The 23920-nt window shown below is 51.4% G+C and overlaps 1 protein-coding gene across 10 annotated transcripts in view; it reads right to left on the bottom strand.

The window, feature by feature from the left end:
* The window catches only part of LOC120898834 (serine-rich adhesin for platelets), a 66316-nt gene that overhangs the window by 10273 nt on the left and 32123 nt on the right, over positions 1 to 23920 (bottom strand). For 4 of the 10 annotated variants that reach the window (XM_040305232.1, XM_040305231.1, XM_040305228.1 and 1 more), the window contains one exon: positions 19275 to 20529. In XM_040305232.1, coding sequence (XP_040161166.1) covers positions 19275 to 20043 — 769 coding nt within the window. In that variant the 5' untranslated portion in view covers positions 20044 to 20529. Of the gene's footprint in view, positions 1 to 7659; positions 10640 to 19274; positions 20530 to 23920 lie in introns of those variants that run through there. The other 6 variants (XM_040305233.1, XM_040305230.1, XM_040305229.1 and 3 more) reach the window with 2 other exon arrangements.

Below are 23920 nucleotides of genomic sequence, written 5' to 3'. Positions count from 1 at the left end.
ACATTTACAAAGCTCATTTACCAGTGCTGTTCAGACACAGGAGGTGGTAAGCTCTTTCAGTGATGCTGACATTTTGACAGGAATTCTTTGTACAAAAAAAAAATAGTTCAAAAATTCCCCCAAAATTCCCTCAAACCAAACCGAAATGCTTCGCGGAAACGCGTTTCGCCTTGCGCTCACAAGCACGCACAAAGCGTTCACAGCAGCCTGGTTGCATCATCACGATCCTTTCGTCACCCGAAACGGAAACGATCGGGGCCTGCTAGATTGTATCGGAATTGGGGGCACGGCAGGCAAAACCTTCACCCCATTTCGTATGTGCATCGAGTTACAAAGCGTTACACCACACACAGGGGGGCTAGAAATAGGTGCCATTGTTTGTATGTCTGTGTGTGTGTCTGTGTGTTGTTGTTCATGTAAGTGGGCAATAGGTTAGATGATTTCCAATTCCGATTATCTCATCTTCACAGTCGTACCTACTGGAAACCTGTCAATCATTTTAAGGCAGCAAGCAGTCGGAACGAGCGGTGGGATGGAATCAACGTCTTGTATTCCATGTTTTAGTTTCGATCACTTCGATCTTTACACTGTCTGCGTTACATTACATGCATTTGGCTTCTGCATTAACGATGCAACGTCCTCGAAAGAAATGCAGAAGCGACAGTAGTAGTGGTAGATGTAGTAGCAGTAGTAGCATCACCACGTCGTCCTACTGCCCAGAGCAAGGACATCCTAGGAAGCAGGGCTAATGCTGCGTTTATATGCATACATACAAACCCATGGCAACCCATGGGTTGGTGGGGTTTTAGAAGGAAAAAAAACGGGAACAACTAGAAGCGCCACCTTTTTCCTACGATACATGCATGGTGGAACAGAACCGGGGCAAGGGACAGGAAACCGATACCACCGCTGGCGTGAATATTCAAAAAGGCATGCCTGTGGAGGGCGAGGGGAGGAAAGGGGTCGAATGTCACCCGTCTAAGCAACGCATCGCAATCGGATAATTGATTATCTAACACGGCTCGCACACGCACAACAGTAGGCGCCACATCTGAAAGGCGGCGGAACATTGTCCAGGGTCAGTGTTTTTAATGGAGTGATCGAAGAGTGTGTGCGCGTATGTGTACATTATACACAAGGATCTATGATTTTATCATTTAGAAACACGCAAAATTGGTAGCGTAGCTAACAAAGCAAGGGTCCCAAACTACAGTGGTAAAGAAAACAACAAAAAACCATACAACAACGATTCGTTTACTCCACCGAACCCTCCCTCCATCAATAACAGTTGCTCAAACAAATAACAATGAAAAGGTAGTGCCGTAACAGAAGAAGAAGGAGAGAGAGGGAGAGCATACAGTTCAGTAAAAAAAAACAAGCACTAGGGAGAGAAGGAGAGAATGCGATAGACTGTGGGCTTTTCGAGGCGGAAAAATCGAGCCGCTCGCATGGACTACATTTCGTCCCCGGGCCACGTGAGTCGCCAGTCTCGGGCCCGGCTGTGGCCGCCTCAAACTTTAACCTTCCCCCTGTGCTGTGGTGGCTCCACCTCCCCCCTGGTGGTGTGGTAACGCGATGGAACGGGAATAAAATGCTGTCGAACACATTAACGTGGGGCCCACTAGATTGCTCGCAGACGCTAGAAAGGGATGCAAGGTATCCTCCTCCCCATCCTGGCCCGGGCCCAGGTTGGGATAGGATCGAGTAGGCCATGTCCAACGTTTCAAATAGTGGCGAGCAAGCGAAAAGAACACAATGGGAAGCACCGGGTGCAACGGAATTGCCTTGAAACGGTGGACGACGACGACGATTTGCGCACATTCAATCATCATCGCACAACAGGAGGGACTCAGCAAGGTTTGTCGTCTTCCCCCTCCCCCCTCCCACGGGAGTCTTGGGAGTTGCATTGCTGTAACCGCGTGGTTTCGTGCACCCGCCGGACCTCCTGCCCTTTACTCCCGCGGTGCAAAACCAATTGCAGTTGAGTCGTGTGCGCGCGAATGACGTCCGTCAACCGGTGTCCCGCTTGCACATGGCCCAACAATCGGAACAGATTCTCCCTCTCTCTCTCTCTCACACACACACACACACACACACATTCAGGATTATGCAACGCTCCTTTTCCATGCTCCTGTCCGTGATGCCGCACGGATCGCAGAGAGAGAGAGAGGCTCCTGTTGCTGCCACTTCCCGTGTGTGTGTAAGTATTGCGGCCACCTTATGCCATGTGGAGAAGCAACACGAGCATGCGAGACGCCATTGCCCCCGACTCCTCCTTTTCCCCACCCATCTCTCCAACCCACTATCTCCATGTGCGTGTGCCGCCGTGCTGATTCCATCATGTATGGTTTTACTTCACGTTTCACGTTGTCGTCGTTTTCCTGTTTGCGTTTTATTTTTTTCCTTCCTCGCCCTCATTCCAACACTGTAGGAGGAGGAAGGTAGGACCGTTACCCCTCCATCCCCATTCCCCCCCCCCTCACAGTTCTGATTGTGCTGATCCGGCCACTTATCCTGCCACCTTCAACGATTTGTGCCAGTCACATGTTTTGGGGCCGGTTGCTTTCTGCACAGTGCGCCCGCAACCCGCTTGCCAGATACCGTTATCGAATTATCCAACAGTGAAAGGCAAGTGGTTGGTGGTGGTGGTGAGATGAGAAGGGAAGCTAGCTTGGTTGGTAAGGGATAAAAAAAAACAATATATATGGAATGATATTCGACGCGCCATTCAAATTGCGATCGCCCGGAACGGTGGGGCCGTTTGCGTACGCAAGCAGGTTCGATATGCGCATACATGCATGGTGGCCCTGCAGTCTGGGACGGGGCGCGCGGTTTGGCAAATTTTTGCCCTCGAATTACGCTGATGTGCAATTGTTTTATGTGTGTGTGTGTTTTTTATTGTTCCACCTCTACTTAAATCAATAGTCAGCATATTATTGAGCTGTTAAAAATGGACCGTTTAATGGAGGCAAACCGATCATTCGGACAAGTTTTGTCTGCAAACAAAACTTTGCTAATTTGCTCATTTTCCACCATCAGCCACCGGGGGGCGCTGGTTGTGCATTTAACATTTGCCTTTGTCTTACATCACTGGCTCACCATGACCTTCGGGGCATTGCTAATCCAGGGCCCAGCCGAGCTCGAGGCTCATATTGCCATGCCTCGACTTCCAAATATAGCTTCCTGCTTACTTAACCGCGCGCGGCAGAATGTTCGACTGGATCGATCCGCAACAGCACCGTAAAAGCTCCGACTACCCCCTCCCGGGAGTGATCGTGCACGGTGAGCGGAACGTTGCGGCAAGGAAAGCCTACGGCCAGCGGCAACATGTAATGCGATTATAGCCCAATGGCCTCTGCATTAGTGACCACGCCACGCCATCGTACACACACACACACGCACCAGGGAGCACGTTGACAAAGTCATTTTGCGCCATTTTAAGCGCGAACCTCCATACGGGTTGGCAGTAGCTGCATTCTTAACCTCGAACATTCGCCCATATGCCCGATGGTGATAGTGCTCGGGTGGCTCGTCAGGGCCGTTGCCGTGCATTGTTTTGCCCAAGTGGTCCAACCACAAGTGGTACGGCACGTGCAATGTAGTACGTTTGTACGCTGATACTGGAAAGACCTTCCCCGCATTTCTCCGATCGACACTATCCCCCAGTTCCACGCTCGGGTGGAATGCTTGACTCATCAAGCTGTCTAATCCTCGGTCTCATCTTCTCGGTTGCGATTGCTGGAACTGCAGCTCCAGCTTCTTCTCGTGCAGTGCTAGCTTTCCCTAAACGATCCCAACGACTGTGCAATAGTGTGTCAAAGTCAAAACCAAACCACAGCAAGATCGCTTACGCGGACGCGAGACACGGACGTGCCCTTTTTCTAGCCTCAATCTTTTTGTGTTCGCCCTCTTGTCGCTTTTGTCCAACTTCTCTCATCCATGTGCGTGCTAGTGTGTTTTTGGATACCTTTGTGTAAGTTACTATTATTATTGTTATTATTAGATTGCTTTACTTTGCTTGCTCGGCATCACTGCCAACAGTGCGATGATACCTGGCTGTTAGGAAATATCATCCACCACGTGCTTCACGGTCCGGCGATACAGGCTTAATTAGATTATCGTGCTACAGAGCGCGCGGGTGCTTGCTGCAATACGACATAAGGGGCAGTGTGTGTGTGCGGGGTAAGCTAACGCTGCGCTAAAGCTGTTACACTGGTTGGTGCCGGGCTAGCCGGGCCACGCTATGATGCAACGTTTGTAGCTTGTTTTTTTTTTCTCGCAGCGGTACTTGTTAGAGTGGCATACATTCTTATTGTAGCTTTTCTATTATCTTTGTGCTTCGTATAGCATTGGTTAAGTGTACTCGTCGTATTTTTGAAAAAAAAAACCTTGAAACACTAGAGCAAAGTGTAAACAATCGCAGCAAGCATTGTTACACAGAATTAGGATAACCAGGCGTCTCCATTGTAAAGCTTCGTTCAGTGTTTTATTTATTAAGCATATTAAGGACTAATGCAAATAGTTATCATTAATCTCATAGGAAGACGTAATTAAAATGTAATATCGGCTGGAAATTACTTAAGACAAATCATATTGCAACTCTACCATTTCAGCCCCATCCGCCCGCCATGCCAGGGAAGCAGAAACGTGGCAAAAATACAATAATATATCTCATTATTTATCCTTCCCACTATCGGCCTGGCATTGACATTCACCATCGGCATCGGCCTACCGAAGGGCCCTAGGGAAGGCCGGTGGGGAAGGGGGGCATGCTCGCACGACGAGCAGCGGCATGTTTGTTTCTTTCAAGCGAGCGAGCGAGCAGGCCAGGCGCGCAACCCCACGGGAGGCATTGAAATACGCCGATGCAATAGAAATGCAACACGCGTCCACGTCCGGGAAGAAGTGGAGGAGAGGGCAGGCAAGATTGGCGGCATTATCATTATTTCAATATTATTATGACTGTGTCCCGCGGTGGCACGAACCCGTTCGCCCATTGCACCCGCTCTTGATCCCCTCCTCTCTCTCTCTTTCACATGCGCACACATACACACACACACAGACACAGAGGCTGTTATACGCCAGCAAGGGTTCAAGTTCGTCGTAGCTCGAGCACTTGAACCTGAGCGGCTGAGACGCGGCGCAGTGCCCCCATCTCCACCGGCCCATCGATCCGTATCGGCGTACGGCGACCGTCCATTGCCGTCATCGGGGCCCATGCACCGGTTTGTCCGCTGCTATGGTATGGTTATTGCACATGATTGCATAACTACGGTGCGGTGCGGTGCGATGTGTGTGTGTGTGAGTGTGCGTCAGGCAACCTACAGGCAACCTTCACTGAATCATCTGCTAACGCTCGAATCGGACCTGCTGGGTTGGTTTTGTTCCTTTCTCCATCGGTTCCCCGCCTGGCTGCGTGTGTATGCGTTCATCGCAACATCGCGTCCTATTATTACAAGCACCTACTGGGACGCCTTAAAGAGGTGGGCGGCATGTGTGTGTGTGTGTGTGTGTGTGTGGATGTCACTTGCATCAAGCCGATTGTTGCGTATTAGCGCCGCAGGAGTTCCAACGCGTGTTCGCTGCGCAGAAAAGTATTGAAACTCGATCACACTAGCTGCGCACCCCCAGCACATCAACCCTTTCCCCCTGCTATATAAAGGAAAGCAATTACCATCCACCATCGTTCGTCAGTTGAAGAAGAAGACAACGAATCAATTAATGCGCGTTGGATAATAAAGCAATCGGAAAGGAAAGCTCTTAATGAGTTGTGAGCTTTTCATCGCTGCTCGGTACACGTGCAAGCGCACCACCACACCCCGATTGGTTGCACAACTTTACACCGTATGGCAAAGATAAGCCTTTGCTTCTCGGAGGGGGAATGTGCTTCGAGACTTTGAGTTTGAGCAGGCATGTGCTACCTGTGTGTGTGTGGTAGGGTAGTCCGACATAAATCAACAGCCCTGGCAAAGGCAAACAAAACCGCCGCTCTACCAATCGAGTGGACGCGCAACGATCCACTCGAACGCAGCACGCAGCAGATGAGCTGCTGGGGGAAGATTATTCCGCGTCCCATTATTCGCGAATTTTCCACCGCCTGGCGTGGTGTGGAGCAGATGATGATGCATTTGATTAGCACCGATAAGACGGCCGCACACACACACACACAATATGCACACGCGGCAGTGCAAGAGAAAGGCAGCAGCGCACAAACAACAAAAACCTGTCTATCTCTACTACAGCCCTCCCCACCACCGGCTGCCTTCCACCACCGGATCTTGTAAATACAGTGCATTTGCCTGCCTGCCTGCCTGCCGGGAACGCGGCACTTCAGACCGTTATTATCTAACTCCATCGCCGCCAACCCGATCCTCCCGGATCTACTCCCCCCCTTAGAGCTAATGGTTAGCAATCGCGTGGAACTATTGCGACGGATCGTGTTTTTTTTTTTTTGCACTATCAGCCCCAGTTCTAGCTGTTGCTCCTCTTCCTCCCCTCCACATCTAACCCGAGCACTGAGAGGGAATTATTACGGCGTGCACTGGCACATGTTTTGCGGTCCGGCCGCCATCAACATCAACACCGTGTGCTCGGTGGTGTGATACCGTGACCGCACGGTGCATTTTGTTACGTGCAGCACGGCCCGGGGGACGGCGGCAAATGGCGGGCGAGCGCCTCTGGCGTTGAGTGCCTCTTAACGCGACTGTAGGTAAACACAGGAACGGAACGCGTGGTACACGATCGGGGCGCAATAGGCCGCTGCCGTGGGCCGTCGCACACCGAGAGGGGGCTGGAATAGGAATGTTAGAACCGCCCGACGTCAATCGCGTCCTTTGCCAAGTGTGCCCGGCAAGCCCTTCCTCCGCCCTGCCGCGTTATGCAACGGTGCGAGATTGTACGAGAACACTCGCTTCTAAAGATGAAAGCTCTCGCGGTGTGTGTGTGATTGTGTGTGCGATTACGTGTTCATACTGACTGGAGGTAGCAGTATAGGAGCGTTCTACAGCTTAGTAGCTTGCGATTGGCGCGATGTTTTGATTTGACAGAAAGTTTCACACATTTCAAGACATAACTCGTGGTTTTTTACGTTGTTCAAAGTAAAAACATTAGTGTTTACCCGAAGAACCCGTAATTTACGAATTGTTTTGTTATATTACGATAATTGTATCCAGCGAAGATTCGTTAACGCTATTAAAAGTATGAATCAAGCTAATTCACAATTGATCTATATCAACATTAAATATTGATTTTAAATGATGATATAAATAAATACAAAAAAGCATATCAATAACCTAGCATATCATAATATACAACAAATTAGTTCATCGATATTTTAAGTACAAAAGAGACTTTTGTTTTCTATTTAAATTATTTTGAGATAAAACCCCAAATCATAGGGATTTACTTTTTTATCATTTTTCAAGCAATTCCAATAGGATGCCCTTCTTTCTCTGTTGAGCTTTAATGGAGACGCCTGGTACATGATTCCAGCGTGTGATAAGAAATTAAAGGATTTGATTAACCAAAATATGTATGTACGACACAAAAGACACATACACAAAGGCCGGTCTACAATTAGCGGTCATAACTTCTACATCAACCGCACCGTCCAATATCATCATATAGCCCGCCTTTTAGCCCCGGCCCCCCAAAATTTACCCTTCATGTAGTGCCGGTGGATCCATTTCTTTTTCGGCGCGGCCTTAATTTCCTTCCTGCTGCGATCCTCGATCCGCTGTGGTCCGATGGCACACTCATCGCGCTGCGCTGCCGCCGGCCACACACCACCGTGCCCCACTGACAGTGCTTTCGATTTCATGCTAAAGTCCTTCGGCTCGTCACTGCAGCATTCTTCCGGTTCAATCGGTTCCTCCTGCCCATCCTCGCTGCACACCTCCATCGGACGGACCTCGTCTTCGTTCGCTTCGTAGCGATCGTGCTGGTGCTGCTGGGCGGACAACCTTCCACTACCGATCGGGGTGGAGCAGGCGGACGGTGCAAGCGTTGGCAGTGCGGGCGACGACGTATGGCAGTGCGGTCCGTTCGGTGAGCTCGGACACGATCGGCTAGTGAGTGGCTGGTGGTAATGGTGTTGGTGGTGTTGCTGCTGCTGCTGCTGCCCGGACGGATAGATGACGGGTGCGTCCCTACCGGCAGCGCGCGGATCCTGCGGCTCAAAGTCGTACGAGTGGACTGGCGAGTCGGCCGACAGGCTGGTGGCGGTCGAGGTCGGCGCAGAAACGCACCCGACCGTCGGCGAGGATAGGACGGGCGCCGCTGGATGCGCTGGACCGCCGGACGCCGGCAGTAGCTTCATCTCGTTGTAGCAGCATTTGAGAAACAGCTGCCGCAACCCGTTGTAATCCACCACCGGCCCCGAAGCTGTGCCCGAAGCTCCCTTGCTACCATCCTCGCCGGCAGTGCGGGCAGCGGTGGCGGCCATCGTGCCAGTGGGAAGCAGCACGGATTGGGCGGAACCCGACGGCGGCAGCTTGCCGACACTTTCGGCCGCCTCGATCGCGTACCGATAGTATTCGTAGCTGGCGGCGGCAGCCGCAACCGCTGCTGCTGCTGCTGCTGCTGTCGCCGGAGAGGCCGCCGCTGGACCGGCAAGGGGCACACCGTTCGCTAGCGGCAGATGATGATACGGCAGCACGTTGCCACGCTGATGATGGTAGCCAACGGGCGGTGGTGGTGGTGGTGCTGCTGCCGGTGTCGATTGACTGGTAGGGGCGCCGGCAAGTGGATGGCCATAGGACGGCTGGGCTTGAACCGTACCCGGGCCGCCGGTCGCCGGCAATGGCTGGTAGTAGCTCACCGCGGACGGTTTCGTAGCAGCACCGGGCGGTTGCTTGGGGTAGGGCGGCGAGGATCGCAACGTCCCGATGCCGCCGAGCGTTCCGATCGTGGGGATCATCGAAGGGGATCCTCCCGTCCCTCCGCCCCGGCCCCGATCGGAGCTGGTCGATCGTACGCTACCGTACGCCCCTTTGCCGACCGGGCCGACCGATCGCTGCCGCGGCAGTGGCTGATGCACCGGAGGATGCACGTTGGCCAGCGGCTGCGGGAACGGGGCCGCCACCGTGCCGGGTGGATGGTGCGCCAGCGGATAGACAGTGGCCGCCGGAAAGGGGAATGCTTGCGGCCGGCGCTGCTGGTGGTGGTGGTGCATCGAGGCGAGCGTTGCTGCACCGCTTCCGGCCATCGGACCGGCCGCCCGACCACCGTTGGCCGTGACGGGCAGGAAGGCGGCCGCCCGGCGCCGCGCATTGAGCAGGGCCGTCTCCGGACCCGGATCTTCGTACGATTTGCGCCTCACGTCCGGAGCGGCCAGGGCACTGGGGCGCGGCTGGCCGGCGACCGCTGCCGGCGGCACCAGTGCGCCCGTGGCAAGCGGTATGCTCGGTGGGTGGCCGTTCAGATTGACGTTGCTCATGCTGAAGCAGATACCGACGTCCGTTACCATCGCACTGCCGTAGAAGTTGTTCACATCGGGCGTACCGCTGGGGTCGAAGGCGGCCTCCGGTTTGGTCGCGTTTGCCGACGGTTCCCGCTGCAAACCGAGATAGCTCGGTACGGTCGGAGGAACCGACGGTTTAGCGAGCGGGCCGCCGGTCCCACCGGATCCTCCTCCCAGCGGGTGCTTCTTGGTCAGGATGGAGTAGGGGAAACATTTGTCCATCTCCGACAGTGCGCCGACCCCCGGCTGAACGCCCGGATCGCCAAAAGCAACGCCCGGCTGCGTGCGACTCGGGAAGCGCTTGTCGTCGCTGTACATCGCTGTCCCACTTGGTCACTGATGTCGATCGAGACGCGCAAAACTGTCGCGAATTACTAGCTTGTGTGTTTGACAAAGCAGAGAGCGCGCTGGACGCCGCGAAAACCGATTTCAAACGATTGATTCGACCAATTCGACAGCACCTGCGCGCGGATGCTTGCTAACCGTAGACGAGCGCTAACTGGCTTTCCGATTTCCCGCACTCGGCGTGTACATGATTAGTTCTCAAAATCCTACAATTCACCGCAAAATCGTACCACTTCCTACAATTCACCGCAGATCACGCACGCACAACTTCCCCGAAAGAGTATGTATAAATATGGGAAGCATTTTTACGCTTTTCTAACAATTACTTCTTTTGCTGTATAATGGCACGGAGTGACTTTGACCGTTGCTATTTGCGACCCATCTGCATCAACCGTGTAAGCACTTGACTTGCTGGCGCTGGCCCACTGTGCCAGCATGTCACCCCACTTGAAGAAAGGCACTATCTGCTGAAGTGGTATTATTAGTACACGCACACACACACACACACAGCCAGTGAGCTAAAAGAAGTGTTAGGGGCAGTGATTAATGCCTATCAGTGTGCCGCGGGGATACGGTGCACGAACACGATCACCGTTCCGTTCCTGGTGACACTTGACGTACTCGTTTCACAGGGGCAACAACTGGAGGGGCACTCTACCGTTGGTGTGGTTGTTCTGCAGAACAGAGCCAGTTCAGAAGCTCGCAAACCATTCACGGCGATAACAACTAACGAAAACGGCGACGACGGCGACGACGACTACGACGAGGGTAAAGCCAAACTCGCGCACACGTCCGGTCGTACCAGGGAACGGACCGCGACTGAACACTGTTGCGCCCGGTGTCCATCGACGAAGCCGGCTCCCGCATTTCACGCATGTCGTAAACAGCGCCCCAACCCTTCGCCTCGCCTCCACGGTAGAAGTTATTCGCTCTTTCTCTCTCTCTCTTCGCTCCCAGCGGCTCAGTGAGCTCAGGGTGCGATGACACAGGGTGAGGTGGGTGCCTTCCGCTCAATTGTTTCCCCACCGTTTAATGAGCACCGTCAGCAGCGTCATTTGTAGGGAGCACCCTTCTCCCTACCGGAAGGGATACTAGGATGGGAGCACACGTTGCCAAAGGAACTGTTCGGTTCGTGCTCTCTCTCTCTTTCGCTCTCTCGCTCTCTCGTTCTCTCTTTTTCTCTTTTAAAACCATCGATCTCATTCCGTCCCGCTTTTGGTGCAGCAATTTCAGCGACGGAGAGCAGAAGCGTTTAGCTTCCATTAGTGAGCGAGAGTGTGTCGGCCGCTCGCCGTTGTGTGATCACGGGCGCATCTGTACGACCATCATGCATATGGAACGGTGCATCCACCAAAGCAGGAAAGGGAACGGGAACGTCCGTGTGGTGCAAAGCAAGTCCATTCGGTAAGCCACCCTCGCACCAAGTGGCATGTTTTGTGCATGTGCTTGGGTGCGCAGAGCTGCTGGCGGAGGAGGGGCAGGAGATTGTGACAGATCCGTCCGAATGGTAGGTAAGCTTTTTACTGTTGCAGCTTCAACCACTGCTACTGCTTGAAGCTTGTCGGCTTTTTTCCACCTCAAAATGCTAAACATGACTGCAAGCCTTTCCAATTCGATTACAATTGAATAGAATTATTCCGTTTTCTTCTCTCTTTCCTTTATAGAAATGGATAGAAATAAAGCAGCAGCGACAAACCAAAACATCCAAAACTCCAAAATTATACACCACAGCAGCCAAAATGCTGCAGGACGCTTTCAAAAACAACCGACGGGCCGGATAAAAATTTCAATTTCAATAACCACTGCCATAAGCATCATACATCGCAGTAAAGAGCGAATGGTTAAGTGAGCGCCTCCTTCCACCCATCCCAGTGGGAATTACTAAACTACCCAATCCCATCCCCGGCACGTAACACGTAAGCCCAGCTAAACCCAACCCCCGTTTCTCGTTAAACAGCAGCAGCAGCAGCAGAAATAAAGAAAGAAACACCGCCCATGCATAATCGATGCAGCGCAGCAAGAAGGCGATCGATAAATATGATTGCCCATTTGACTACCAGATCCGTCCGTGCATTCGAGCGCAGCTCGTCTCCTTACGCCGTCATGCGCGACTGTCATACACGCAATTATGCCGCCCCGGGGATAGCCGTCTTGCCGCGACGGCGGCGGACGACGGATCGTCGGTGGCTAAGGATCGCTGGGCGATCAGGGCCGGGGCCGAATCGGGTGTTGGATCGCTTTTCTCAGCCCATCGCACGAACGGCCTGCCTGTGTGTACTGCATTTAATCGTGCACGATATTATCAATTTAAATTAATCGCCACTCTCTCTCTCTCTCTCGCTTGCACTCGCGTACTATAATGTCACTACAGGCCAGTCCGCCTTAATCCGATACCCAATGAAAAGGGGAAGCCACAATCCGGCGGGCTGTTGTGAAAACCGTGCCGCGCACCGTTCCAATCCAATGTAACGTGCAACGCGTTCGCCGGTGACGATTAGATCGACACGATCGTCGGTGATGGTGATACGGTAGATAAAGGCATACCCAAACTAGAACCGCAACCGCATTCCCCGGAACTGGAATGGATCGGCATTTCATTCATTCGTTCGCACTACAACCGGACGATTCACGCGGGCGCTCACCGGCCACAGGCAGTCTCTTATTGGCAGTCGGGCCCAAAAAGTGGCTGTGGCTGCGAACTAAAAAAAAACGGAACTGCTCCACACTGCCGCTGCGATCGCGAATGCTATTATCGGGTTACGATCGACAATAGACGCTGTTTTGTATGACTAATTCATGGTGGGAAAGGGAAGCAACAAATGGCAAATGGCGAGCAAAAAAAAGAAAAAGAGGAGCGACCGCTTCTCCGCGCTCCGCAGAATAAATCTCATCCTCGTTTCGCACTAAATCAACCCACACACAGGCACCATGCGCCTCCACGCATAAAACGCGACACCACATACAGAGTGTGTGTGTTTGGCGAGCATCTGATAGCGAAGCGTTGATAAGCCACGGCCCGAGAGCACGCCAGCCGTTGCATAATGCATATGGTACACCTCTAATGCTAATCCATTGCTGTTCGGATCCGGATGAGAAGTGAATAGATAAGGTAGAGGGGAAGGGGGGAGAAGGATGGTAATTTTTTTCGCAGCAATACCCACCCACAAATGCCACACCGTAAAGTGCGTACATTCGCGCTGCGTGTCCCATTAACATGCTTGGGACGGGTGCGAGAAATGTGTGATTTTTCATTCTTTTCCCTTGTTTTTGTTTTGTGTGTTCAGGAGCGGGCGTTGGAAACAGAAAACGCTGCTGCGATCTCCGGTGCGCGATCTCCAAACGACCGTGTTAATGACCGACAGGTTGTTTAGAGGACAGTTCACACTACGCGGGCTGTGCGGATTCGATACCGCCCGTAGCAGGATGTGCGTATAAGTAAGCTGGTTGGAATGTGCATTTTAATCGCTGTCTACACGCTAGGACGCACCGTCCGGCGAAGGCAAAGAAGCGAGAATGGGAAGCGAAGAAGAAGCGAGGCAATCGGGTTGAGGATGTCAATTTTAGGACCGCACCGGTTTTTTTATCGGCGTTCGGCTAAGGATACTATTTAAATAACTAAGCTAGCACATCGCCGTGACGGAAGCTCTGACCAAAGAAGTACAAGTAAATCTCCCTAAGGTGAATCTTCAAGGAGCAACTAAGAGAGATATTCATGTTCAGAAAAACGAATGAAGTTGTTGCTGTTTGAAGTTTCCAAGAAACCACCGAAAAAACCTGGCATCCTTGGACCAATATTTTTGTCCGTCCAACTGTCGTTCAAAAATGTATCTTAGACTGTTCCGGCTGTCAACGCGCATTTGCACCTTATAGAATGTTCACCTTGGAGAGATCTTCATCTTAAAGAGACAATTTATCTTTTAGAGACTACATCTTAGAGAGATTTCACTGTATGTTCAAAACGAGAGAGCTCTTTTGTCACTTGTACGTGAGCCGGAGCAGAGGCTAAATAAACTTATTCTGCCAAAAAACTGTCAGATCCTAACGATTGATCACATAGATTTACAAAATCCGAGCGATTAAGCCAAAAAAAGCTTCCCAATTCATCTAATGTTCTAAACTTTTGTTGTTGATCCGTCAAGTTGCCCGTGTAGTCAATTATCCATAAGTTGTATATGAATCCCCGATGCAATGCTCTTTCTGATAAGTTGACAAGTCAGTCACTTGGTGAAAACTGACATATTTTAGAGCATTTTCCTCGAAAGCACTTCGAAAAGCGTCGCCACATCTTGGCGCAACCAACACTGGCCCGATCGGAGCCACCATAGCAGCCTCCTTCCCTTCCCCCACCGTGCCCACCGCGTACGGAGACCGATGAACCTGCATAATAAAGCAGACCACCGGTCAGCAAACGTGACTGGCCCGATCGGTGGGTGTGTGTACTTTGCTTGAGCCCACAAACCGCCCCCCCCCCACCCACCATCATAACGCATCCCATTTGTCGATGTCGGTTTACATCGGGATGGGTGGCCGAGCTTGGTCCATTTCTCGTCCCAGTATCATGTAAAGCTGCTGGAACGGAGAAGCGCGCACCTACGAACGATTCGAGGGCACAGTAATAAGCACATACACACACCGGCGCCGATTGCTTACAGCATTGGAATTGGGCGGGATATGCGGGAGGGGGGCGAGAGTGGTGGCCAGTGGTGGTGGTGCATTAAACGAAGCTCATCTAGAGTAGGGCAACCAATTTCCAATACATTGGCCAGCTTGAGAGATGGGCGGATGGAGGGGCGCTCCCACGGACGGGAAGCAAACGGGGAAAGGAACTTCCCAGGCAGTTCTAGAAACTACCGCGACGACGCGGTGTGGGGTTTGTTGTTTTCATTTTCCCTTTCCCCGGTGGCGGCAGTGTCGGTTGGCTTTACACACACCTTTTGATTTCAACAGATCCATTTCATTTGACCATTTTTACAAAGGCCTGCGTCGGCTGCTGCTGCTGCTGCGGCCCGCTGAAAGGAGGACTGTTGGATTATTCATCATCCTCGCTGTGCAATGGACACCGCGCAGCCCATCGGTCCAACGACGAAGGACGGTTCCAATGGACCTCCTCCCACCCCTCGCACCGTCCTTTCCGCCCCAGAAGCAATGCTAGTAGAAGATGCGGCGCTGTTGTTGCTGTTGCCTGCCTGCCTGCTACGAACGTTTCCAGTCATGCTGGCACGGCGCAGTGACAGCAGTGCCACGGCTCCCTCAGTAGCTTGAGCTGGTTTTAATTTTCAACCGAGCGCAACCAAAACGCCTTCAAAAACGTGCGCAAAAGCAAAGTGGCAAAAAGGGGGTTTTGTTTGTGCGCGCTGATGCCCGCTGTTCTCCTTCTACTGGTCCTGTTTTTTTTTCTTGGCTGAGCGGATTGCGAGTTTGTTTCGCTTTCTTCTATGCAAAGATTTATACACAGAATCACATTGTGGCCGTACCGCAAGTTACGTATCGCTACCGCGGTTTGGTATCGGAATTGAATAAATAGGAAAATCTGTTGCACACACAACACCGCATCATATTGCTCAATTCATTTTACTTTCCGCCGGGACCGATCGTCCGGCGGAAAGTGTCGGCGAGTGTGTTGTAACGAGCGTACCCTCCTGTTGTAGTAAAGTGAGTACACCGATTGGCCCACCTTGTTGTCTGTGTGCTTCTCAAAACGACCCCGACAGCAGCAACAGACACTCATTCGTATTGTAGCATCCGGGTTAAATGTTAGGCGATTAAAAACTTCCCCCCCAAAAAAAAAGCTCTTCACCAAGCACATCGATCAGAGTGTGGGAGAGTGGGGAAAGGAGGTAGGATGAAGTACCGCACGCACATCATCGCGCACCACATTTACAATTCCGAATCGGCAATCATTCATCCAAAACCACGCCCCGAACTGTCTGCCGGAGAGCAATTTTAATTTAACATAAATCGAGAAACGAGCAACGGCAAACGGCGAGCAGCTGCCCCCCCCCTTCCCCGCGAGCTGTTAGGGTAAGGTAAGATGGTGGTGGGTTCTTGGTGTCACACCCTGCTGTGAGCAATTCAGGACACCGGTAAGTGGTTACCGCCCTGCCGTCGCGTCACCTTCCTTTATTTTGAATCCCAACGGTCGGTGGGCGCGCATACATACGCGTTCAGTGCCAGGCCATTTTAGCTTTCGTCAAACTTCGAGCTAGAAACGACAAACGCGATACGCGATCCTACCATGAGGTGCATTTTCGTTGGGCTGCAAAAATCGCAAAAAGAAGAAAAAAAAAGATCGATGCAACACAACGCCGCACACACACACACACACGGGCAGGCGAATGAGCGAAAGCAGAAGCGAAACACCACAACCACCACCACCACCACCAGCAGCTCCCTCGAATTGTGCTTGCGAATGTGAATTCAGGACGAAGCGCACAGAACAGAGAACCTTAGAGGTCAAACGCCTGCACGAACACCGCCCCCTTCGGTGACGTCGATAAGGGGCGAAGCCGCGCTTGGCGCTGCTATCTCAAACCGCGGCTGTGCGCGTTGTTGTCGCTGTCGGCTGCTTCTTTTTTTTTTGGAAGGAACGTTCAAGCAGGACAGGGTGACAGATGGGGGGGTTGTGTATTCGGCAGCCAAACGCGGAGAGCTGGGATGCGATGGGGCGAGAGCGACGACGGTTCGATTTCGATCATTTGAATTTCCTATCAAGGCGACCGTGAAAATCTGTTCGGTGGTGTGTGGACAAACAGCTTCATTTGCCTGCTGCTTGCACAACACTTCCACATCCCACGGGGAGGGAATGGGGGAGGTAATGGTTAGTCCTCCACAAAAGAATGAATGCGACCCCGGGATTGATCGGCCGGCTCGATCAAATGATGAGCGCCGGTGAACGAACATGACGGGTGTAGTGCATCTCATATCACAGCTAACCAACAAACATCGCGCAAAAATGTTCTAGAAGCTGGCCAAAAGCTGCTGTGAACGGAACCAAACCAATGTGAAGGGGGTGAGTGTTGCTATGTTTTCTGAAAAACCGCATTATACAAGACACAGGACAGGCAGGAATGGGGTGGATGATATTGTCATTCGCTGCACTGCACGGTTGCACACTGCATCGTCCCACGGGACACCGCAGCTTTTGGTTGCAGCTGACCGGTCATAAGGAAACAAAGAAAGAAAGGAAGAAGATCAAAACCAACACAGCAATGTACAGTGTTCTAATCCTGCCTCGTTCGGCGTTTCACTGCTTCACATCGCCGCACTGCTCTTGCCCGTGCAGCCAACGTTGTTGTGCTGGGCTCCTTCTCCGGTAGGGTGAATGCACCAAATTGCATTGTTGATCTTTTTTATTTTTGCTCTTTTTTTCCATTCATTTGGCTTTGCTGCCGTGTTACATTTGCCTAACGAATGCCGGTCAAGCGCTTGGAGCCGGAGGAGGTGGAGTCGCATAGGACATTCTCCTGCAACAACCGGCCGCAGTGACAAGGGCAGTTCATCCCTCAGCGCGGGTAGATTCCGTCTTTTTGCTTTTCTAATGAGCCCCCCGAGCAGCGTTTGACCTGTCTGACCCCTTCCGCGTGCTTGGGTGTGTGTGTGTTTGTTGTGGGGAAGAGAGAAGGGTTATTGATTGTACTTGTACTTCTTACTTTGTTTCCCCGATCGGCCACTGCGAAGTCATTGCTATCGTGCGTCATTTATGGAAGCGCGATGAGAGCAAATCGTTCAGACGGCAGGTTCGACAGTTTTGCAATGAGTGCTTCTCAAGTGATAGTTACTACCAGTTATAAATTCATAATAAAGCCCACACAAATTGTACGCATTCGACAACATGCTCGCATTGATCCTTTGCAGATGTAAAGCATGGAATTCAACTGCCGTACAGTAAACCTCAAGCTCAATAGAAGCCGATACTCGCTCTACTAGCTGGCACGGCTTAGCTAGGCCATTCCACAATGTTAACGCAATTCTCAAATCTCTACCCCGTCATTAGGCAGCGACGTTATGCACCGCGTGCTCAATTAGCGGTGTGATTGGATCGAACCGTCTGGAACGAACCATGTGGTCATTACGTAAGATTAAAATCCCACCGTTAAAAAAGGTTAACAATTACAAAACACGCATGTAAACCACGCACACACACACACATACATATTACAGCAAAATGGTAACAAATAATACGGACGTTGTAATACAATGAGTCTGTTACGTGTCTCGCTAGCCGCCGGGTGTGTTTGATATCGATCTGCGAAATAATGCGCCGTCCGGTGAGCTTTATCTAGCACTGGCCCCCTGGATGGATGAGAATCGTTTACGGCGCACATGTTTGGTTCTGATTTTTAGTGCAATCCATTGTCATAGTTTTGGGGGGCAGAACAAACGGAGCGCAGGAATAATGGAGACGCCCAGTAATTAGTAATTCATGAAGAAAGCAGGTGAGAAAATTACACAAATGTAAACGTAATGGTGATTAAATCTAGCGCCAAACTTATAATGCACAAGGACAAGTAATTTAACCTTACAATCTGATTATTTGAGTGGAAAGTATTTTTATCTGCTCTGCTTTTAGTAAACATTCCAGTAAATCTCTCCTTGTAGTAAATGGAGCGCAAAGCTCAGAGCAAACTCATTACCGACAAATGACATCAAATCACTAGCGCACCCAGCGCACGTGCTCGGACGGCGTGGCATGCCCACAGCAACAAAGCTGTCCGTTGGCCGTGCACGCTGACGAATGTCTTTTCCCGCCGCACGGAAAAATTGCATGAGCTTTTACCCGGCACGGTGAGCACGGCATGAGCAAACATTGCTGAGAGAGAGAGAGAGCGAGAAAGACAGCTAGGGAGGGGAAAAGCAAGCGCAAGAGAAAAAGTTCTCTCTTTCTCTCTCTCTCTATATTGAGAGCAAAAGCGCACCACTAAGCGCGCGAGAGGAACGTTGAACGGTGAGAGTGGGAAAGGAAAATGAGTGCCCGTACGGTGGTAACTCATTCTCTTACTACTTCGGAGGGGGGTTGAGGTTGTAAATAAGCCCCCCCTTCCCAGCGCTGTGCTGTAAACAAAGCCCCGAAGCCGTCAGTCGTCCGCTGCACTGGCCCATCGGCGTATGGGTTGCGTTTGTTTCGATCTGTTGCGACAATGTAACGCCTTGCAGCGCCGTTTCATGACGGAAAAGGTTAACAGCGTTGCATATAATAATTTTCTTTACAATGATTAGGAAAATTTAAAAAAAGCAAAATATTATCGTAAAATACGGGTTTTAACCTTTCACATAAATTCCATGACAAAGAACTTTTTGCAAACGCCCTCATTTTGGTATTACAAATAGAGTAACGCGTTATTTTGGTCATATTTACACAAAATGTTTAACAACTTTCTTCTTCCACTCTGATGTCGGTTGCAATTACGTTCCTCAACAAAACAAAACAAAACAAAAATGGTCAATTTAGCATGTCTGCATTCTGGCTTACCTTTCACGTAACCGGCCATACTGCCGGTGCCGACCAGCACTGTTGTGGTGGTGGTGGTAGCAGCTGCCGTCGAGTGACCATTAACGCTGACGCTGCCGAGCCCGATCGTTGTGGCGCCGTTGCTGGCGTTGCTGTACGTGCGCTTCCGCGCCCCGGCCGGAAGCAGCGGCTGACGTGTCGCCGTCGCATTGACCACCGACGCGGCGCCGAGATGGGGATGGGCCGTGCTGGAGACGGCGGACAGCGTAGCGGTGGTGCTGGCCGGCAGGCTGACGAGGGTCGGCGAAAGCAGCCGACTGGCCGCCGCCGCCGCCGCCGTCGATCCACCGTTCTGGACCAGCGTGGGCGGCTGGTGGTGCCCGTTCAGCAGCACCTTCGACTTTAAGCTGACGGTGGTGCCGGCTGGTGGCGGTGACGAGAACCCGTTCCCATTTCGGCTGCTGCTGATGCTGGTGATGGTGGTGGTACCATTGTTGGTGATGTGGTGGCTACCGCCGGTCACCACCACCCCATTGCTGGCACCGTTGGCGAAGGCAATGCTGCCGCCGCCGCCGCCGCCGCCTGTGCTGGAGCCACCGAACAGCCCACCGAGGCTGGCCGCTCCAACGATCGTGGTCGCGTACGCCACATTGCTGCCGGTCTGCCGGTGCAGGGGAGGCGGTGTGCGGTGATGGCGGGACGCCGGCTGCAGCTGCAGATGTGGGGGCTGCTGCTCTTGCTGCTCCAGAAACTTGGCCGCCTCCAGTAGCGTATCCACGGCGGACAGCATGATCGTCCGCGGTGCGCACGATTGCTTACGCACACACACACACGCACGCACACTAGCGAAGCGGCGGAGGGAGAGGGTGTCGACAATGGGCGCCCTGTGTAACGCACGCACCTGCCCCTCTCGCACTCTACCCCGCTAGGCACACGCACACGGCGGGTGGGGGGCTCGCCAAAACGGCTAACCCACACACACACTCGCACACGCACACTCAATCTCGCTCGTTTCTCGTTGTCTCTCTATCTTTCTGCTTCGCCTTCGATCTCCAAACAGTGTTCAAACCGACACGCACACACAACACACACTACTACGTGCGCGACGCACTTTGAAATCGTTGCGTATGGGGGAAGAAGATACGGCCAGACGCAGGACGGGGGAGGGCCAACGAAACGGGGGTTCCTTCCCTTTGAGCCCGTTCGCGTTCGCTGTTAGCTTCTTTGCTGCTCGCGGGCGTAGTTTCACACACTGCTGTTGCTGTTGCCGCTGCTGCTGCCGTGGCGAATCGAGACGACGAACGGAAGTGCGTAAATCGTGCCAAACCGGACCGCGGAAGCAAAACGAGAACATGGAAAAGAGCAGAAGAAAACAGATTCATTAATAGTTAATGGGCTGGTGCGGTCAGCTTCGTAGTCCGAAGCTGGGTTTTTTCACTTTTTTTGTGTGCTACACTAGCTGGGCAGCGTACTATGCGGTGGGAAGTGTAAAAAGTTTATTGGAAACGGTTTATAGTATGAGGTTATAGTGGGCATGTGTCTGTGTTATTTATGAAATAATCGTGTATAACATTCTCTTCATGTGTATACGCTCTCACCACCGAAGAAGAACAACGAAAGAATAAGCTAACTTGACCCCACGCATCACGCAATTGAGTGAGAATTCTGTTTTTTTTTACTATTATAATTATTCGCGGAATTGAAAGCCAACTTTTTGTACGGATTTGATAGAGATTTTCGCATAACTGCAATCAAAACGGACCCAATTTACGTCCAATGTCTTCCTAAAACCCGCTAGATAGGCTTAGGTGAGACCCAATCACACAGAGGCAGCCACAAGCATCGTATTCTGGTTTCCAAAAATTGGTTCGCGAAATACATTAAAAAAGAAGACTCTTTACGAAGGCCATAAAGTGTTCGTTTCGCCGCTGGCACACACACACACACGGTGAGGCGGTCGTGTACGCATCACGCCACTCGACTGTAAGGAAGTAAGGGGGGAGGGGGAGGGAGTAGAAGCAGGAAAGAAGTGTAGAAAAAAAACCCCAACACTTCATCCGGTTACGCATTAGTACCCACACAGGTGTACGCATGTGTAAAGTGAACTGAAGAGGCAGCTTGGGAGGCAGCGTTCGAGAGAGAGAAAGAAAGAAAAAAAACCAACATGCTTCCCCTGCTCCCCTGCTTCCATGCTCGTAGGGTATCGAACATAGTAATGCGTACCCACGCATAGGAGAGACGGGAGTGGGAGCACGGGGTTGGAATTTGGGGATTTTCTCATAATTCCACCCCGGCCCGGCCGGTTCAGCTTCTCCCCCCTTTTGGAACTGTACGGTATGTTCAGTGCCTGTGTAAACCCTGTACAGCACCTTTCAAAAGGTAAGGGTTGTGTGCTCTGCCAACTGTCAGCTATTAACGTTGATAATAATGCCTGCGCTTCCCAAACCCAACCTCCCCCGACTGCCACATACACTTAACAATGCATAACTAACACTACGCTAACACAGCACGTGGGGAAGAACGTGGAAAGCACACAGTTTTCCAACACGACACAATAACAAAACACTCCAAGCTGAGAGAGCGCAAGTGAGAGGAGGTGAGCAATACAAAGAGAGAGACAGAGACAGTGCGAACCGAAGAGGCTAGTGAGCAAGATGAAAACGCGGCTGCAGCAGACAAGTGGCAGCAAGTGGTGGTTAGTAATGAAAACAACATAACAGCATCCCCTCCCAACTTCCTTCCTCCCCACAAACACACACACAGACACAAGCCATATTATCATCGCATCACTAATCCATCTACACGTTTCTGTGTAGTAGTGTAAACTCTCTCGCAATATCTCTCTCTCGCTCTAACTACACACACACACTCTTGCAACTCTCACGGTGTCACGGAGAAAGGGAAATCCCCGTAGCGTAATAGCAAACGATTTGCGCAGGGGTGTGTGAGTATGCGCACACACATTCATTCCGATCTAGCTGTGTCGGTGTGTGCGTGGCTTTCTGTTGTACAGCTTCAGCAGACAGCGTGCAATTGTTTCATTCTCTCTCTCTCTCTGTCTCTATCTTCGCAACGTGTCGTGAGAACGAGAGAGAGAGAGAGAGATCCCTTCAGCCACGCTGCAAGCAATGGGAGCGAGCGATAACGCATTTTGAATGGCAAGGTCATGGCAACGTGAAAGGGAAGCATACTCGGAAAGTGTGTACAAGTGTGTGTGTGTGTGTGCGTAAAATGAAAAGGACCCAAAACATGCCGTTTGCGACGAAAACAAAGCGCGATTTAGGGGATGTTTCCGTGGGTATGGGTCGAGTCTCGGGCGTTTTTTGGAGGACGTAAGGAAAATAGAGAAAATAGTACTAAACGGGTCGTGCCAGGAAGGAATGAACAAGCACGGAAGGACATCCTGCAGACCAAGGGGTGGTACAATTTCTTTGGAATTGATTTCAATTTTACTGTAAAATGAATATGTTCCAAGATCTGCTTTTACTTTTCGAACTTGCAGTACATACCATACGAAAAAGGTTTGGCCTTCTGAGGTTTCCTATCAACAGAATTGGAAAATTGTTGGCTAATAGTTTATCAACAACAATCTATTTTACATGCGTTCAACGCTCTAATGAGCGTCATTAAAACCATAATTGTCCTTTCGCTCGAACCTAGTTTTGAAGTCAACTTCTGCTTCATTGCAGTGGTGACCGGAATTGATCGCCCATCAAGTCCCATCGAGACACACAGCCATTGTACGAGCTATTTTGCCGGAAAAGCGCCCGGCCAAAATGGGTGAAAAGGGGGGGGAGGGATGGGTGGCTGCGTCGGGAGGTGCAACCCTTGTGCTCGCAAACATCCGGCATGGCCAGTGCGCATGTGCTCGCCAAGGGCGGAAAACGACGCGACACACAACAAAGCAACAGTGTCGGCAATGGCACCGCTTGGAGCACCGTAACGAGCTCCGTCTGTCGTCGTCGCTTGCCGGCAAGCCGCACCTTCCCCCCTCCCCCTCTTCTCCCCGCGATTCGCTCAAATAACGTCCCGGAAAGGACACAACTCCCGCTGAGTGCTGTTGAATGCTCGGGAAAAGGGCAGACAGGACTCTCTTTCACATTCAAAACACAGCACACACCATCATCAACATCGGAGCAACATCATTTGCCCAGTAACGCATGGCGCGCATGGGCACCATCATGCCCCTGGGGTTGGTCTGGGGCTCTTTTGCTGCAAAACATTCTCTTTTCGCCTGCATCCCCGGTTACGTGTGTGCTTGCTTTTGTGTGCCTGTAACCATCGCATCCATCGCAGCCTTGGCCGCGAGCTCACAAACACTTTGACACGCTTTTTGCCGAATCACCAAACCGGTTTGATGGCCACCAAACCTCACACGTGGACACAAATGTCCTTTTTACACTGTGTAACGTTCTTCTCCCCGTTGTTTCGTTGGTTTGCCTGGTTGATTCGAATCGATCGAACGTTTTCATCGCTATCTAATACAACTACTACCAGGATTTGATGTGTTTAATGTGTCCGTCCAAAATGCGCTTCAGCAACATTTGGAAACAGTGTTATGCAAATAGTTTTTAGAAATGAAGTAACAGAGAATTGATTGCGTATGATCAATAATTTGTTAAATTACATTTTTTTGTGCAAGATATAGGTATAGGTATATGATAAAT

The sequence above is a fragment of the Anopheles arabiensis genome, chromosome 2 (assembly GCF_016920715.1).
Source record: "Anopheles arabiensis isolate DONGOLA chromosome 2, AaraD3, whole genome shotgun sequence".
In the NCBI taxonomy this organism is placed as follows: Eukaryota; Metazoa; Arthropoda; class Insecta; order Diptera; family Culicidae; genus Anopheles; species Anopheles arabiensis.
This window is presented reverse-complemented; position numbering and strand designations above follow the sequence as displayed.